At 56.6% G+C, this 17,396-nt stretch overlaps 1 protein-coding gene across 1 annotated transcript in view; it reads left to right on the top strand.

Moving 5' to 3' along the window:
- Positions 1–14,795: 14,795 nt before the first annotated feature.
- The window catches only part of Plxnd1 (plexin D1), a 39,724-nt gene continuing 37,123 nt past the window's right edge, over positions 14,796–17,396 (top strand). The window contains exon 1 of the mRNA XM_021188790.1: positions 14,796–16,306. Coding sequence (XP_021044449.1) covers positions 14,990–16,306 — 1,317 coding nt within the window. The 5' untranslated portion in view covers positions 14,796–14,989. The remainder of the gene's footprint in view (positions 16,307–17,396) is intronic.

The following is a 17,396-nucleotide window of genomic DNA, read 5'->3' as shown; positions in this document are numbered from 1 at the left end:
AGAGAGAGAGAGAGAGAGAGAGAGAGAGAGAGAGAGAGAGAGAGAGAGAGGTTTCACGTGAGTAAACCCAGGAGAGCACAGGAGCCTTGGTGCCCTGCCTGCTTACTAGGACTGGGCCCAGGACTCCAGCCCCATTTAGCAGACCTCAAGGCTGTCTTTACCAGTTGGCTCAATGGTCTGGTTGGTCTGCACAGATAGACCTCTAAGTCCACCCTAGGGCCTGGCCCAGCTGGGACAGTGGGTCGGGACAGTCCTGGAATTCAAGAACAGTGGTTGCAGGCCTTCTGACCAGCTACTTGCCTCATTGCCTGTCTCCCTGGGCATGAGTCACCAGGAGGGCTGGAGAGGCGTGGCCACAGTGTGCCTGGCTTGGAAGGTGCCCCTGCCACCCTGCTGATGAGCAGTCGCTTCCTTTTCCTCCCATTGTGTGGCTCGCTTCCTTTGTCTGTCAGTTACCCTGTGACATTCCTGTCCAGGTTGGGTTGACCTGGATTTCCATGCCATTCCCACACATAGCTTTAAGGTTGCCGAGTTGTCTAAATCTGAATGTGCTTGTGTGTGAGCGTGAGCGTCCATGTTTGTGGCGATCAGAGGAAAACCCCTCCCCAGGTGCCTTTTCTTTGAGACGATCTCTCATTGGCTTGGAACTTTCACCATGTAACTAGGCTAGCCATGAACTCCAGGGACACACCACCTCCGCCTGTCCTTCCCCATCACTGTCCTCACAGGCCTGTGCTACCACTCCCAGATTAGGGCCTTTTCTATCAGTCCTGGGTTTTGAACTCCATGTCCACACTTGTGTAGCGAGACTTTACCCTCTGAGCCATCTCTCCTGCTTGGTCCACTGTTACAAAAAGAAACTGCTAAACTTTTTGAGACGGGAGCCTGGAGCCGCTGTCCAACCATTGAGAGCCCTTACTGCTCCTCCAAAGGACCTGGGTTCAGATCAACTCCCAGTAACTCTAGTTCCCATTCAACGTTCCCTTCTGGTCTCCTTGGGCACCGGGCATTCATGTGATGCATGTACATGCATGAAGACAAAGCATTCATGTGACACATGTACATGCATGAAGATAAAGCACATACATAAAATAAAAGTAAATCCTAAAGAGAAAGAAAGAGAGAAAGAGACAGATCCACAATGGTAGACCACATCACTCACTTAGCAGCAAACAGAGGTTCCCACCATGTTTGACACAGGTTTGCTAGAACCTAGTGGTGTCTCCCCCACAGCCCTTCCCCCCCCCACCACCACCCCCTTGTGTCTCTGTGTGTATGCCCTATGCTTTCAGGTGCCTGCAGAAGCCAAAAAAATGCCCCGGATCCCTTGGAGCTGGAGTGATAGGTGATTGTGAGCCACCTACTGTGGGTGCTGGGATCTGAACTCTGTTCCTGTACAACTGGAGTGTAAGATGTTAGCTGTTGGGCCACTGCCACCGCACCGGCTCTGCCACACCACACTTTGGTTTCGTTTGTTTGAGTCAGGCAACAGATTGTCTTGAGGCTGTTCTGAACCTGCTGTGTATTCAAGGATGACCCTGGCCTCCTCACCTAAGTGCTAGGACAACAGGTGTGCACCGGGTCAGGCTTGCCAGAGAGTCCTGACTTCTCACAAACCCAGAGGCTCTCCCTCCTAGAAGCCCATGAATTTCCTGCATGCTCCTTGCCGGCCAGGAGGGGATTCTCATGATGCCAACTCATGATGCAAGGATGTGACTTTCCGCCAGCCCAGGAGGCCTGGTCTGGCCTGCCCTGCCTGCTTTGCTCCCAGCCTCCCTCCCAGACAGGGGGTCTTTAGAAGAATTCCTGGGAGAGAGGCAGGATAGCAGGGTGAACCAGGAGGTGTGTGAAAGATCAAGTGTACACTGGGACAAGCCTGGCCAGCAGGGGGCCTCCTGGCTAGACTGGAAGCCCAGCTCTACCTCTGACACCTGGGGATTCCGCCTTGTGGAGGATGGGAGGCAAATCTTGGCTGCACCTACTGTGTGCCAGGCCTAGGGTCACCATCCAGGGGGAAAGACAGACCAAAACCCCAGCGACACTTTGGTCAGGGAGGGCCTCTTGAAAAGGGATGTTTGAGCAGAGTCCAGAGCCAGGCAGCAGCCTGGGGAGGTCTGGAGTAGAGCAGGCAGAGAGAGGGTAATGGGTCCTGGATGGCAGTGGCTGGAGGAGGGGCAGGTGTGCTGCCAGGACGGAGAGCAAAGGGACAGTGTCAGAGGATAAGGCAGAGATGCGGGGTGTGTGTGGGGGGGGAGTGAGCTGCAGGGGGGGTAGTGCAGGGGGGGAGGGGGAGAGTGAGCTGCGGGGCGGGGGTGGGGTGTGTGTCCCTTGTCATGGCTGCCTGGATGACTCTCCAGCAGTGATGCGTTTCTTCAGCAGAACTGAATGAAGCCCAAGGTCAAGGTGCCCCAGTTTTCTTCCCAGGCCCTCTCCCAGGCATGCAGAAGGCCACTTCCTCACAGCTCTAACCACCTCTGTAATGGCCTGTCCCCAGATGCAGTCACACTCCGAGATGCTGAATTGCAATGTCACAATTGAGCCAGTCACACACTGCTTTGTGTGAGAGAGGGAGGCAAGGGCTTTGGCTAGGAGAGGGAGAAGGAGAGAGGTAGGGGGCAAGGGGTGGGGGGTGGGGCTAGAGCCCAAGAAAGAGTACCCCACTCCAGGGCCACAAAGGGCTGCTAATGCGAGCCAGCCAGCGCAAGCTGGCTGCGTGCTCCACTGGGCACAAGGGAGTGGCGCTGCGGGTCTTAGGCTCAGCCCCTCCTGCTTGAGGGAGATGCCAGCGTGCTAACTTGCGGTCTGCATTCAGCAAGCGCCTACTGTGTGCAGTCTGCCTCCACGGGTGCCGGAGGCAAGGGTAGGTCCAGTGTGCTGACTCGGCCGGTTCCTCCGGCCCTCCTTCTTCCTCCCTTGTGGGGAACCTGACTCCCACTTGGACAAACATCTTGTGGCTATTTCCGCCTCGCCTGCCCGGAGCCCTGCCCGGCCTGAACAAACACTCAGGGCCTGTGTTTCCTGCCTCGGCTCTGGGAAAAGCCCAGCGGGGCTGCTGAGGTCAGCCTTGGAGGGAAGGGGAAGGAGGGGGCAGCTTCCAGGGCTGCCAGCACAGAACCCTGGGCACCAGGGTCTTCTCTGAGCACGGGTCTCTGTGGGGAGATAAGGAACCCCCTCTGCCACCAAGCAGGGCTGCTGGGTGTGGCTAGAAGGAGGCTCACAGCACCTTAGGACTCCGTGGCCAGTCCACTGGCTTCCCACCTGCGCACTTGGCACTTGTTTTGGCGGTCCTAGTGCAGTCAGTCCCTCGTGCCTGCTGGATAGTGGCAGGCCCCTGTCTCCCTGGAAGTGACCTCAGATGGCTAGGCAGGTCCAGAACTGGTGGTCCAGGTGAACCAGCACCCACTGAGGATTGAATAGAGAGGCTCACAGTGTGTGTGTGTGTGTGTGTGTGTGTGTGTGTGTGTGTGTGTGTGTGTACTGGTGCAATGGAACGTGGTACCAAGCCCAAACAAGAGCTGGAGGCCACTTAAGGTGCCTGGAGTTGGGGGTGGGGGGCTCCAATATCCCTTGGGCAGTGCCTCCTGTTCTGTCCCCTGTCACTGTAGCGCCTTCTGGTCTCCTTTGTCTTCTGTTAGGAATAGCTGGAGTAGGAGATTTGAGCATGCCTCACAATGGGAAATAAGGGAGAAGTGCTAGAAGACAGGCATGGCAGCCCCAAGTGAGCGCTGTGCTAGACAGGGTGACCCTGCTTTTGAACCCCCCCTTCTCTAGAGCCCCATGGATGTAGTTAGAGCCAGGATACCTGGCAGGCCTGGAATGAGGGTACGGACTGGCCAGGATCTAGGGGCAACACTTGGTGCCCACCCGCCTCACCCAGGGTAAGCTGGCATGGCCACGGAGCCGCCTCGGAGGCCTCAAGCTTCGCCAGAGAAAACCTTCCCAGCTGCAGTTGGAGTTTGTTTTTGTTTTTCAAGCAGGATCTGGGAGCGGAGACAATGGGATTAATGTTATTTTTTTTTTCCTTGCAAGCAGTTTCTCCTCATTTGGGAACTGTGGGGCTAGATTCCCACCTCAGCTTCCTTCCGGCCTGCCTGCGGAGGAGGTTAGGACAGAGCTGAGGGTGAGGGGACTTGTATTGTTCTTCCTCCCCTCGGCTTGTCACGTGCTAACTGCTCCCCTGAACTCAGCCCTGGAAGAGCTCCTATGCTTTGAGACAGCCGCATCTCCCAGGAAGCCCCCCCAAACTGCCCAACAGTTTACAGATGCAGGCGGCAGCATCTTCCCACTGTCCAAAAGCTCTGCACCATCTTGCACAGTGGGCTGGCTTACTGACACCTAACTCTGTCTTTGGTGTGAGACCAGATCCAGCACCGTGCCTAAAGATGGGTTAGTGGAAAGCCCAGCATGGAGACAGGGCCCAGTGGAGCGCCCCAGGCTTCAGAGTGCACACGCTTGCCACAGCACACATGACGTTCAGAGGACTAGTTGCGGCAGTTGGGCCTCTCCCACTATATGGGTCCCAGAGATCAAACTCAGGTCACCAGGTTTGGCAACAAGCACCGTCTTATCCTCTGAGCCATCTTGCCAGCCTTGAGAGTTTGTTTTTTTTTTTTTTTTTAAACACAAATAATGCATATTATTTGAAGGAAACAGAAAGCTCAGACTGCCAAACTCCCCACTGAGAGGTCACAACATCCCAGCACCAGGTCGGGGCACTGCCGAGCTGCCTGACCAGGACCCCATGTCTAGGCTGCCCGTCTTTGGGGACTAGGCCTCTCAGGGACAGCTGAAGCTGCATGCCATCCAGCCAAGTCCTGAGATCACAGCTTCCTTTGGAACAAGGGTGGCAGCTCACTGCCAGGGGGAACTGAGACTCCAGGAGTAGGGATGGGTGACACGGACCCAGTGGGGAAGTGAAAGTGTCGCAAGTCACCCTATCATTCCTAGGCTGTCCCAGCTGACGCACACTGCCCACCTTCTGGGCTGCGGACTGTTAGCAACTCCCTTTACACCCAGCCGGATCTACCCTGGGTGCCCCAGGCTGGTACAGAAAGAAAAGGTGGTCTTGGCCTCGGAAGGCCACTATGGGGGTGTTTGGGGAGGGCTCTGATCTTGGTCCCAGACAGGCCAGCTAAGGCTCATGAGGGGGAAGGGGAAACTGAGGCCTGGCAGGGGAGCCTTCGACTCCCAGATAGACACTGATCTGAAGCTGAAACAGCTCTTGCCTGGCCCCACACTTCACCATGGCCTCTGGGGCCTGGAGGATGCAGCCGCATCCTCTTAGGTCTCTAAACCAGGGCCAACAACACACACTGCAGTAAACCCAGCCTGCATCAATTCCAGGCCAGAGAGAATTGGGTTGGAGGAAGGGGCTGGTAACCACCCTTGTTGTCCCCATGGGCTCCAGGTGTGGGCAGATGGTAGAGCCAGTGGCACTTCTGGGACCTGCAGGCCTCCTTCCTGCCTTCTGGATGGTGGCTGACCTCCCGTCAAAGCACTCCCATTGCACCTGGGTGCCGGGCCTACTGGCCTGCTCTGAGCATGACTTATTTCCTGCTTCTGGGGACTAAAACTAGCTCTCCTGGATGGCCAGGCCCTGTTGGGAGTTCCACATGAGACAGATACGCTATACTGGGTTCTAATATAGCCACTGCCCACTTACAGACACAGGACTCCTCACAGTATCCCAGGTCTTGGGGTCGCTGCCCTCTGCTATCTCCAGACAATGGAATAATCCCCTAACCACATGCAGAAGTCCCTGTTCAGCAGCTAGCAGGCGTGTGGCAGCACCCGTGCGACACCATCCTGTAGACTGGGCACCAGGGAGGCACCGGAAGGTGAGGGTCCACGGCCAAGCCCAGAGTCAAACACAGGACCAAGTGGTGTGGGAGCCACCACACAGAGCTGTTGGCAAGAGACCTGGGCCCAGTTTCACCCTAAATGCTTTCACAGGCCTCGAAGTTGGAGAAAAATAACAGGAACCGATCTGCAGATTGATCCTTCCGGAAGGGGGACGGGGGGGGGGGATGGGGGATGACAGTGATGGGTGGAGCCAGGGAGGGTTTGCACAGATAGAGTTGTTCTAGGGCAGGAGGTGGCAGGCTGGTGGGACTGCCCGGCAGCAGACATTTGGGAGACATTGCAGGAGAAGTTTCAGGGGGACCTGGTGCCTCCCAGTTCTGCTATGGGCAGCAGGATAGTTGGTGAGTGAGGAAGTTGGGGGTGGACCCTGATGTGGGAGATTTGAGCCTCAGGTCAGGACACCAGAGTTTAAGCTTCTGACCTGGCAATGTCCACATCTCCCCAGGGGGGACACAGAACACTATTCATGAGCAGGAAATGGTCAGGGGACTGGGGATGGTGACACATGCAGCACCCTGCCTCGAAAGAGGGAGAGAGAGAGAGAGAGAGAGAGAGAGAGAGAGAGAGAGAGAGAGAGAGAGAGAGAAGACAGATGACCCAAGGAGTCTCCAGGAAGAACCATGCCTCCAAACAGCCATTGTCACCAAGGCACAGAGACTGGGGGTTGCCCCCTTACACCCCTCCAGCCTACTGTTGCTGCCTCAAGGATCCCCTGCCTCCACTTCTCTGCTCCCACAGCTCCTGCCTCACTGTCCCGGTGGTCACGAGGCCCTGCGAGATCTGCCTCTGCTGCCCCTCAGGTCCCACCACTTTCTCCCCACGATGCCCGGGCAGACGCAGAGTGCTGGCCCAGTACCTCACAGATTTTGTACATGCCCTTCCCAGGCTGAGACACTGTTCCAGTTCCCACAGGTCAAGCTGGGTCCTGCCTGCTTTCTCCCTTCTCACCTACAGCCACGCCCTTCTCTCTTCCCCCCCTCACACAGCCCCCACCCTCAAGCTTCCCAGTGAATGGTTCCCCTGAATCCTAAAAGGGCAGCTTCACCCCGTGTGCAGTTGGGGAAGTAGAGACCTGGGGAGATGCTCTGCCTTGGTTCCCATGATGGGGACACACAGCTGGAGCTGAGCCCAGGGACTCTAGCCTACACAACTGTATCCCCATGGCCTTCAGTGGGTTGAGGAGGGACTGCTACATCACCAAGTCCTAGGCTATATGGTACATGGTCCCTGTCTTGAGGATTGAGCAGGAGGTGGGGGCAGTGCAGGAGGCTGAGGAGAGTCTAGGCTGCCTCCCCATGTCAACCTTCCCTGGGGTCCCAGCAGCTGACCAGAGAACACACATCCATCTTTTATTCCCTGTGGGCCTGCTGAGAGTCCAGCTTTGTCCTGGTGTGAGGAACATGGGTATACCTCGAAAGACCTTGTTCTTCAAATGCCTCAGGGTGACATAATAGCCCAAGGCAGGCAAGGCACTTGTGATGAGCAGTGGAAGGAAAGGCCCACTCAACTTAGGGGTCTAAGTGTAGGGGACCCAAAGGACCAGGGGAGGTGATGGGGACAGTTCAGAGCAAAGGGGACTAACAAGCCCTTGGGACTGACATTTTGGGAAGGGATGGAAAAGTTTTAGGGGGAAGTTCAAGCAAAAAAAAAAAAAAAAAGACATCCTGAGACAGTTGTGGTCATACTTCTCTCAAATGAGAAGGGATGGTGTCATCCAAAAGTCCCTAAAGGCCTTCCGGAGTTCCTTTGCAGAGGTGACATTCAAGGAACATGCAGGCTGAATTGCTTCAGCGTAAGCACTGGGCCACTCAAGACCAAAGCTAGACCATTCAAAGCCAGTGATTGGTCTACATAAAATCAGTGACTGTACCAATTAAGGTCAAAGCCTAGACCAACCAAGTTCAGAGGTTAGACTAGGTTTGTTGGTCATGACCTGTGTCTTACTGGGGACATGTCCTGACCTACTAAGGAGCTATATCCTGTAAGGTTAGCAATCTTTGGGCAGATGTTTGAAGAGGGTGGAAGAGGTCCTAACCTTGCTTTAGGACACTAAAAAAATCTCAGAAGGGTCATTTAGAGAAAACCCTGAGGGATATCTAGGAGTTCACAAGGACTTTTCAGAGGATGTAACATTTTGGCTGGTTCTTAAAGAATAAAGTTCACCAAGAAAGACAGGGAACTGGGGTCTCCTTAAGGACTTCTGTAGGCCACTGGCTAGAGATCAAGGCACTGGCCTGGGCCCACGTCTTTCCTCTGCAGTGTGGGTAAGGGGAGTGCATGTCTCAGCTGGTGTCCTGGCAAGGTGACCACTGCCCCAGCTGGTGTGTGAGCTCCACCAATCTTGGCATCTGTCTGACTCTGTGCCTTGCTGGGGTCCCTGAAGAGTCCCTGGTAAGCACCCCCATGATGTTTCTCCCCCTGGTTGGCAGCCCGTCTCTCGGCCGACTCAGCAGTTCCTGAAGGTGTGTGGACCTACAGGTCCCCAATGGTTGAGAAAAGGTGGTTGAAGTTTGGAGCTGGTAGGGGAGGACCCAGTGACAAACAGCTGCTCACCTGCCTGACCTAAGTCACAGCCATGATTCTCCCAGGGACGGGTGGCAGTGTCCACCATATCCCACCCCTGTGGGACGATTATGGGGTGTGTATTAGTCAGGGTTCTCTAGAGTCACAGAACTTGCAGATAGTCTCTATATAGTAAAGGAATTTATTGATGACTTATAGTCTGCAGTCCAAATCCCAACAATGGTTCAGTAGTAGCTGTGAATGGAAGTCCAAGGGTCTAGCAGTTGCTGAGTCCCACACCACAAGAAGGCGAAAGAGCGAGAGCCCGACTCCCTTCTTCCAATGTCCTTATATGGTCCCCAGCAGAAGGTGTAGCCCAGATTAAAGGTGTGTGCCACCACACCTTTAATCCCAGATGATCTTGGACTCTGAGATCTCCCTGTCTTAATCTTCTGGATTCAATCACCACTGTGTCTCAAGATCTCCATACCAAGATCCAGATCAGAAACTTCTATCTCCCAATCTCCAGATTAGGTTCACTGGTGAGCCTTCCAATTCTGGATTGTAGTTCATTTCAAATATAGTCAAGTTGACAATCAGGAATAGCCACTACAGGGTGCTAATGGGCTTCAAACCAGGCGTGTGACCTGAGGGTTTGGAGACACCTCTAGGGCCCTTGGCTCTGAGGCCTTGGATATTCACGTTCATTAAGAACAAGGTTCCCCCAGCCAGGCAGTGGTGGTGCTTATGTTTAATCCAAGCATTCAGGAGGCAGAGGCAGGAGGATTTCTGTGAGTTCAAAGTCAGCCTGGTCAAGGACAGCTAGGGCTACACAGAGAAACCCTGTCTAGAAAGAAAGAAAAGAAAAGGAAGAAAGGAAGGACGGAAGGAAAGAGGTTCTCCATATACCAGCTGGATATACCCCCCCACACACACACACACACATACACACACCAGCTTGTCCACCCACAAGTGGGCATAATGTCACTTTTTTTAAAAAAGATTTATATGAGTGCATTGTAGCTGTCTTCAGACACATCAGAAGAGGGCATCAGACTTTATTATGGTTGTGAGACACCATGTGGTTGCTGGGAATTGAACTCAGGACCTTTGGAAGAGCAGTCAGTGCTCTTAACCGCTGAGTCATCTCTCCAGCCCATAATGCTGCCTTCTCTGTGTGTCCCTTTAGGTTTAAATCAGTCAAGGCCAAGTCCTTTGCACCAGACCCACCCCAGAGAAGAGCTAGAGATGTGTCTGTTACTTATTCTTGATGGTTTAGAAACCAGACTTATTCTATAGCCCAGGCCTGCCTCAAACTCAAAGCAGTCCTCTGTTCCCTCCAAAATACTGAGGTCACAGCATGCACCAACATGTCTGGCTTGACTTATCATTTAGGTTTTTGAAACAGGGTCTCACTGTGTAGCCCAGGCTGACCAGGAACTTGAAGTGATCTGCTTGCCTCAGTATCCCTATGGCCAGCATGCCACACTATGGGGAAGCCAAGGCTTTGCCCTTGAAGATCGAGGACACAGGACTCCTTGAGGAGTTAGAGGAATGGCTCCTTAGGCCCAGATTCCAAGGTCAGCTGGGCAGGCCACCCACTGAGGATATAATAATATCCTCCCCAGTTCAGAGGCTAGCAGTGAACCCTGTAACTTACCCTGTCCCCACAGCCCAGGAATGGGGAGTCTCTAAATGCCCATTTCACGATTGTGCCAACTGGGGCTAAAAGAAGTGGGGAATTCTGGGTTACACAGACAGGAAGCATGGGGTGACAGTTCCATGGCCTGGTGGGGATTCATCCCCATCCCCAGCACCCTGGAGAAGGACTCACAGTATCCATGAGAGGTCCCAGCTCCTCCTGGGATAGTCATGTGGCCCCATGCTGGCCAACTCCCCTCATCTCCCCTTTGCACCTCAGTGTCCCCTTCTGTAAAAACACTTCCTACCCCTGCTTGGTGAGGATAAAGTTCTGGCTGGGACTACCCAGTGAACCAATCCCAGGCACCCTGCCATGGGAAGCCTACCTAAGGGCTCCCATAGGCCCAGCTGTCTGTCATCAACTGCTAAACCTGCCCTTGGGGCGTGGTCACCACAGTGTCTCTGGTGTCCTTGTAGAAGTCCTAGAACAGGCATAGACAGACAGACCAGCCCCTCACCTGAGCCTCAGTTTACCTAGAGACTATGATTGTCTAGGACCCATCAGGCACACAGTGGGTGTTTAACCTGCCAGCTCATGTGGTGCCTGCCTGTCTACCAGCTGCCCAGCCCAGCCTAGGCAGCAGACACTTGGTAGTGGCCTGCAAATGTGGGTGGGGACCCCCGAGGCAGCCCTGCCCTCATGGCTGCCACTGGACAGAGGCCTCAGTGTAAGCAGACCCAGGGCCTTTCACAAGCCCAGACCCATGACAGGGTGTCTGAGAATGCTGCCATTATCTGATTCATAGAACACAAAGGGGCCACGTGGGGACTCATATAGGCAAGGCGCCTGCCATGAGCCCATAAGGGCTTGGGGTCTCCACCCTGCCCTGTAAGTCCCCTGACCACAGAGGTCAAGGACATGCCCAGAGTTAGCAGAGGGCACTGACACACAGGAATGACAACCATTTCCTCCAGCCCCACTGGACAACAAAGAAAGCACAAGCCTCACTGGATCCCTGGGGGTTGGGGCGCCCAGGTAGCAGGGGAGGGGCCCTCCAGAGTCCAAGGGAGGTGGGGGGGGGGCTGAAACATGACAAGCCCTTGTGGGACACCAGCAGTAACAGTGAGGTATGCCTCCTGGCAGCTTTATCCCTCGGTCCCTTGTGGGAACCCTAGGGGTCACAGAGGCAGTGGCCTGAGGATGAGGAATTGTACTGTGTGACATCAGGAGGCCACAGGAGCCCTCTTGCGCCTTGGCATCCATGAATGGTAAGTGACATCCAGGTCCCGGATGACATCTGGCACACATGTCTGCTAGGGCCTAGAGGCTCTCCCGAGGGAGGAGTAGGGAGAGGAACCCCAGTTCCCAAGGTGGCAGGTGGGCAGACCCCAGGCTCACCGTAGGCCAGCGGCTCCAACATGTGGCCGGTTTCCGTTCCTCACAGCAGTGCTGTGGTTTGGAGTCCATGCCTCTCTTGAGATTTGAAACTGAAGCTCCCTGTGGTCACCAGGAGGTTGCAGGCAAGGCTGAGGCTGGAACTTAGGGGTGTGAACGCCAGGGTGAAGGGCAGAGGACGCAGTGGCTGAGAGCTGAGTTGGGACACTGAGCAGGCTGTGCAGCTTCAGGCTTATGACCCCACCTCTCTGACCCTTCGTGTCCCCATGCAGGCTCATGGTGAGGAAGGACTGGAAGGGCAGAGCCCCAGGTGGCTGCGGGGGGGGGGGGGGGAGCTCCCCTGTTTTTCCTCTACTCTGCCTCCAGCACTTTCCAGCCTTCCACTTGTGGTGTGTTAGGAGCACTTCCTGCAGGGGGAACCTTCTCCTGTCCCCAGGCAGAGCCCCCAGTGTTATTGTTTCCAATTGAAGAAGAAAAACATTTCCTCCCCTCTGTCGCCCCTCCCCTCTCCCTCCCTCCCCTTCCCTCCTTTCCCCTCCCCCTTGCCTCTGCTCAGCATTGCCAGAGGAGATTTGCAGGAGGCAGTAAGGGAGCCCTGACCTGGGGAACATGCTCACCCTGAGTCCCCAGCAGCCAGGGACCCTTGACCAGTTCCAGCTCTGCACACCTGAGCAGTGGCCATGGCCAGAGCCCAGGGAATCACCTTTCAAGGCCTTCCACAGGTGTTGACCAGGGACAATGCCACATGCCATGCTGGAAACCAGCTCTGCTAGCTGGAAGCAGGCGGAAACTTAAACGCAAAGAGGCGGTTCTGAGTAAACTCTAGAAGGCGTAAGCTCCTGGTGCTGACCGAGCTCGAAACCTTCTTTCTATTCGGCAGGGACAGTGACAAATGCTAGATGCTAGAGAGCCATTAAAGACGCGTTAGCCCCAGACCGAGACTTCTTGATGGAATCAGGAGCCAGGAGCAGGAGGGGAAGGGCCCAGTCATCAGTGGCTGGCAGCCGAATGGCTGGATGTGGGTATAACTACCTCAGTCAGTGTGCTGGGTGCCATCTGCCTGTCTCCCAGTGGCCACCCAAATTTATCCTGGGAGGACCCCCAGAATCTCAGCAAGGACTTCCCTCCTCCTCCCTCCCTCCCCACATCTCTGCCCACCCAGGAGTGACTCAGAGAAAGCTGAGTTCCAGTCCTACTGCTGATGCATCAGTTTCCCTGTCTGTGAAATGGGCTCAGGGACCCCTGCTTTGTCTTCTGGTGCAAGGAAGGTGTGAGGTAGTGGTGGCAGAACTGTGTGTGGTGTTTACCCCCAAATAACCCATTAACTACTATGGGATTCAAGACATAAAACAGGCAGGAGCCTTGATCTATTGCCTCCTCCTGCCCTTCCTCCCAGCTTTAGCAGGGGCTGTGGGGCCATGACTCAACCTTAAGGTAGTGTGCTATTATATGGTCCACAGGAAACAGGCTCAATGAGGGCAAGCACCTTGCTGGAGGCCACACTATACTTCCTACCTCAGTTTATGTGAATATATTCAGACCCTAGAATTCAGGTCCCAAATGCTAAAGGTGAGGTGATGGCAGAGATCTACCAGCTTAGCAGGAAGTTTGTCCACAATACACAAAACCATCCATCTGGCCAGCTAAACCGAGATGTCATAAAGCATTATCCTCGAGGCTCAGTGGGGGGAGCTGCAGGATGCAGCAAGAAAGCAAGAGAGGGACAGGAAGGAAGCAAGGAGGGGGTGGGGAGAGGATGGGGACCAGAGATACTGTGTGAAGACAGAGGGGAGAGAGAGGGAGAGAGACAAAGAGGGAGGGCAGAGGAAGACAAGCCTATAATCTGTACTGGGGCTGTCCAGTGGAGCGGAAGGCCTGTGGCTCACAGGGAGAGCAGGACATGGGCCTTCCCCAAACAGAGGTGGAGGCAAGTCCCCTGGGTGCTCAGTTGGGGGTGGAGGCAGGACATAAGTCTCCAATTTCCTGCTAAGGAACACTCCTGACCATCAAAGCCAAGGCCATGAATGGGCTGGAACATGGCAGGCAGGCAGGCCGGCAGGCAGGCACAGGGACAGGAAGGTTGGGGTGGGGGCCAGGGAAATGGGGATGGCTGGGCTCTGAGCCCTTGCTGCTGATCCTTCAGGAGCAGGGAAAGCCCCTCCCCATCCTTCCTTCCTATCTGGTAGGAGCAAGGTCACCCTCTGAGAAAGGGCCACTAGGCCTCAAGTGACAGCTGCAAGCTGCTAGGAGACCCTGATTGAGAACTTGTAACTGGGACTGTGGCTTCAAAGGGTCTGTGTCCCACCTTCCCCCTTAGCAGTGTATTTTGGGCTTTACTTCTGGGGCCTCAGTTTCCACATATGTAAAGTGGGTTGAGTCTTTCTAAGGAGGTTGGCACTTGGTGTGGTCCTATGCGGGCACCCCCATGCTATAGAGAGGATCACATGGGGTTCTGTGACCGTAGGAAGACCACTACTTGCCTTTATCCCAGGGCTACCTGTTCCTTTGAAGGTCAAAGGAGTCCGGTGCCCAGTGCCAGTTCATATGTGGAATGACTGTAGGTTTTCTAAGAACCTTGGCCTAAGGGCAAAGTCCTGGGGGTCCGCGGGGTTTGGCTCTATCCAGGCTCGGGGTCTGGTGTTCTGCTCAGCCCAGCCTGCCCTTGCAAGAGGGTTGAACTTCCTCTCAACACAGTTTTCTACTTTTGCTGTGGGATTGTCAAGCTTGTCCCCGGTGCCTGCTGCTTGTAAACTCCCTTTACAGGGCAGTTCGGGAAACAGACCACAGGGTCCCAGGGGCCTGATGTCCCTGGTCTGGCTAGCCTTTAGAGTGAGGCTTGGAGAACATAGGGGGGTATGCGGGGGGGGGGGGGGGGGGGGGGGAGGTGCGGGGAGGGGACTGTGGCCAGAAGGAGCAGGCGGTTGAGGGGAGATGGAGGGCTTTAGGGGCAAGGAGAGGAAAAGAGTAGAGAGGGAGCGCAGCGGGAACAGAAAGAAAAAAAAAAAAAAAAAAAAAAGGAAACGCAGACGAGGGAGAGGGAATGACGCGGGAGAGACACGGGGCGGAGTTGACAGGATCGGGAGTAGGGAGTCCGAGAGATTGAAAGAGCGAAACTCTGAGCGGCGGTGGAAGGCAAACGGAAGCCCAGAAACAGAACAGGGAAGGACTAGAGCAAGGAGAAAGAGAGGAAGGATAACAAACAAGCGAGAGGAAGACATTCCAGGTGCTGGCCAGGAACCAGGAAAGAGGCAGGCAACTTGCGACTGCCCGGCTAACGGCCAGCAGCGACCTCGGACCGCGGGGCGTGGCCCAGGGGCGTGGCCGGGGGCGTGGCCCAGGGCGAAAGGGCGTGGGCCAAGCGGCCGGGGCGGGGAGATGGGCTGGGGGCGTGGCCTCCACGGAGCCGCCCCCGGGCTGAGCGCCGCGCCAGAGTCGGGCCGGGGCGCCGGGGCCGGGGGCGGCAGGCGCGGGCAGGAAGCGCCTCGCGGCCCGGGCCCGCCCCCCGCCTCTCGCCGCCTCCGAGCTCCCGGCTCCCGGCCGCGCCGCGCCCCATGCACTCGCCGCGCCGCGCAGCCCGCGCTCGCCTGGATGGCTCGTCGCGCCGCGGGCGGCGCACCCCCTAGCGCCCGGGACGCCGCGGCCGTCCCCTTGCGTCCGCGCCCTCACTCGCGGGGCCCTGTTCTGCTGCCTCTGCCTCTGCTGCTGCTGCTCGGGGCGGCACGGGCCGGCGCCCTAGAGATCCAGCGCCGCTTCCCTTCGCCCACGCCCACCAACAACTTCGCCCTGGACGGCACGGCGGGCACCGTGTACTTGGCAGCGGTGAACCGCCTGTACCAGCTGTCGAGTGCCAACTTGAGCCTGGAGGCTGAGGCGACCGTGGGTCCCGTGCCGGACAGCCCGCTGTGTCACGCCCCGCAGCTCCCGCAGGCCTCGTGCGAGCACCCGCGGCGCCTCACAGACAACTACAACAAAATCCTGCAGTTGGACCCGGGCCAGGGTCTGGTGGTCGCGTGCGGCTCCATCTACCAGGGTCTGTGCCAGCTGAGGCGCCGGGGCAACATCTCAGCCCTGGCCGTGAGCTTTCCGCCTGTCGCGCCGACCGCAGAACCGGTCACCGTGTTCCCCAGCATGCTCAACGTGGCCGCCAACCACCCCAACGCGTCCACCGTGGGACTGGTGCTGCCGCCGACCTCGGGCACCGGGGGCAGCCGTCTGCTCGTGGGCGCCACGTACACCGGCTTCGGCAGCGCTTTCTTCCCGCGCAACCGTAGCCTAGAAGACCACCGCTTCGAGAACACGCCCGAGATCGCTATCCGCTCCCTGGACGCGCGTGGAGACTTGGCCAAGCTCTTCACCTTCGACCTCAACCCGTCGGACGACAACATCCTGAAGATCAAGCAGGGCGCCAAGGAGCAGCACAAGCTGGGCTTCGTGCGTGCCTTCTTGCACCCGGCGGTGCCACCGCACAGCGCGCAGCCTTACGCGTACCTGGCGCTCAACAGCGAGGCGCGTGCGGGCGACAAGGACAGCCAGGCGCGCAGCCTGCTGGCGCGCATCTGCCTGCCCCGCGGCGCGGGTGGCGACGCCAAGAAGCTCACCGAGTCCTACATCCAACTGGGCTTGCAGTGCGCGGGCGGCGCGGGCCGCGGCGACCTCTACAGCCGCCTCGTGTCGGTCTTCCCCGCGCGCGAGCAGTTCTTCGCGGTCTTCGAGCGGCCCCAGGGCGTCCCGGGTGCCCGCAACGCCCCGGCCGCGCTCTGCGCCTTCCGCTTCGCCGACGTGCAGGCTGCCATTCGTGCAGCGCGCACCGCCTGCTTCGTGGAGCCGGCGCCCGAAGTGGTGGCGGTGCTGGACAGCGTGGTGCAGGGCACCGGGCCGGCCTGCGAGAGCAAGCGCAACATACAGGTAAGCCATGGACCTGAGGGGCGTGTGCGGGGATACAGTATGCACGCAGATGTCCCAGAGGATTGGTTACTGCCAGCGGTGCTGTCCCGGGAGCGTGCTGGGTCACAGGTGCGCACACCTAAGCGGGGAGGTCTAGGTTGTCAAGGTACCCAGGTGTTCCCCGAAGACAGCGCACCTACAAATCAGCTCTGTAGGTGGGGGCCACAGGTGCGTGCTGAGCTGAGAGAGGGAGTGACACCAGGAGAGTGTTTAGGGAGAAGGCGGGTGCCCTTAGGACATACCTCTGCACCCTGGCAGATGTGTGATGGGTGTGGCACCTGGCCCTGAAGATAAAGGACTGGTGGGTCCGGAAGGGCTGAGTATGTGTCATCGGAGACCCCAAGAGTTTAGACATGCAGGGATGTAGACTCCCAGTGGGAGCCTGTGCCAGGGGACACTGGTATTTGGGAAGTGATTGGTTCCCTGGTGAGGCCACCTGGTTGGCAAACAGGTGTGTGCTCAAGGCCACTCAACAAATAGCAGATGAGCAGCTAGCAGGTGGTATGGACCTGTGATCACAAATGCGGTGGGCTTTTAATTTAAGCCAACCATTCTCAACCTGTGGGTTGTGTGTGACCCCCCTTTGGAGTCGGACAGCCCTCTCACAGGGGTCGCATTATCCTGCATATCAGATATTTACATTGTGATTCATAACGGTAGCAAAACTACAGTTACAAAGTAGTAACAATGAAATGATTTTATGGTGGGGGGGGGGTTGCACGCAGCCTTAGGAAGGTTGAGAACCGCACACTTAGTGTGTGGTGTATCAAATGTCTTCAGTAAATGTACATACAGATGAAGAAATGGGTGTTTAAGTTTTAAGGGGTGCACAAACAGCTGGAAAGGAGTAGAGGTGGGGCTTGAACACAAGTTGTTTGCCCCCCTCCTGTGTCCATGGTGCTGGGGCTTCTTGGCCTTACAGATGTGGAATGGGGGCATCCAGGCAGCCTGGCTGGACAGATGGAGCCACGGAACATGGAAAGGAGTCTTGGGGGAATCTTTGGTGGAGAACTATAGGGCTGAGGGTGAGGCAGAGCCTCAGGGTGGCCAG

This window comes from Mus pahari, chromosome 2, assembly GCF_900095145.1.
Source record: "Mus pahari chromosome 2, PAHARI_EIJ_v1.1, whole genome shotgun sequence".
Classification (NCBI taxonomy): Eukaryota; Metazoa; Chordata; class Mammalia; order Rodentia; family Muridae; genus Mus; species Mus pahari.
The sequence above is the reverse complement of the archived record's forward strand: the minus strand, read 5'-3'. Positions and strand labels throughout refer to the sequence as shown.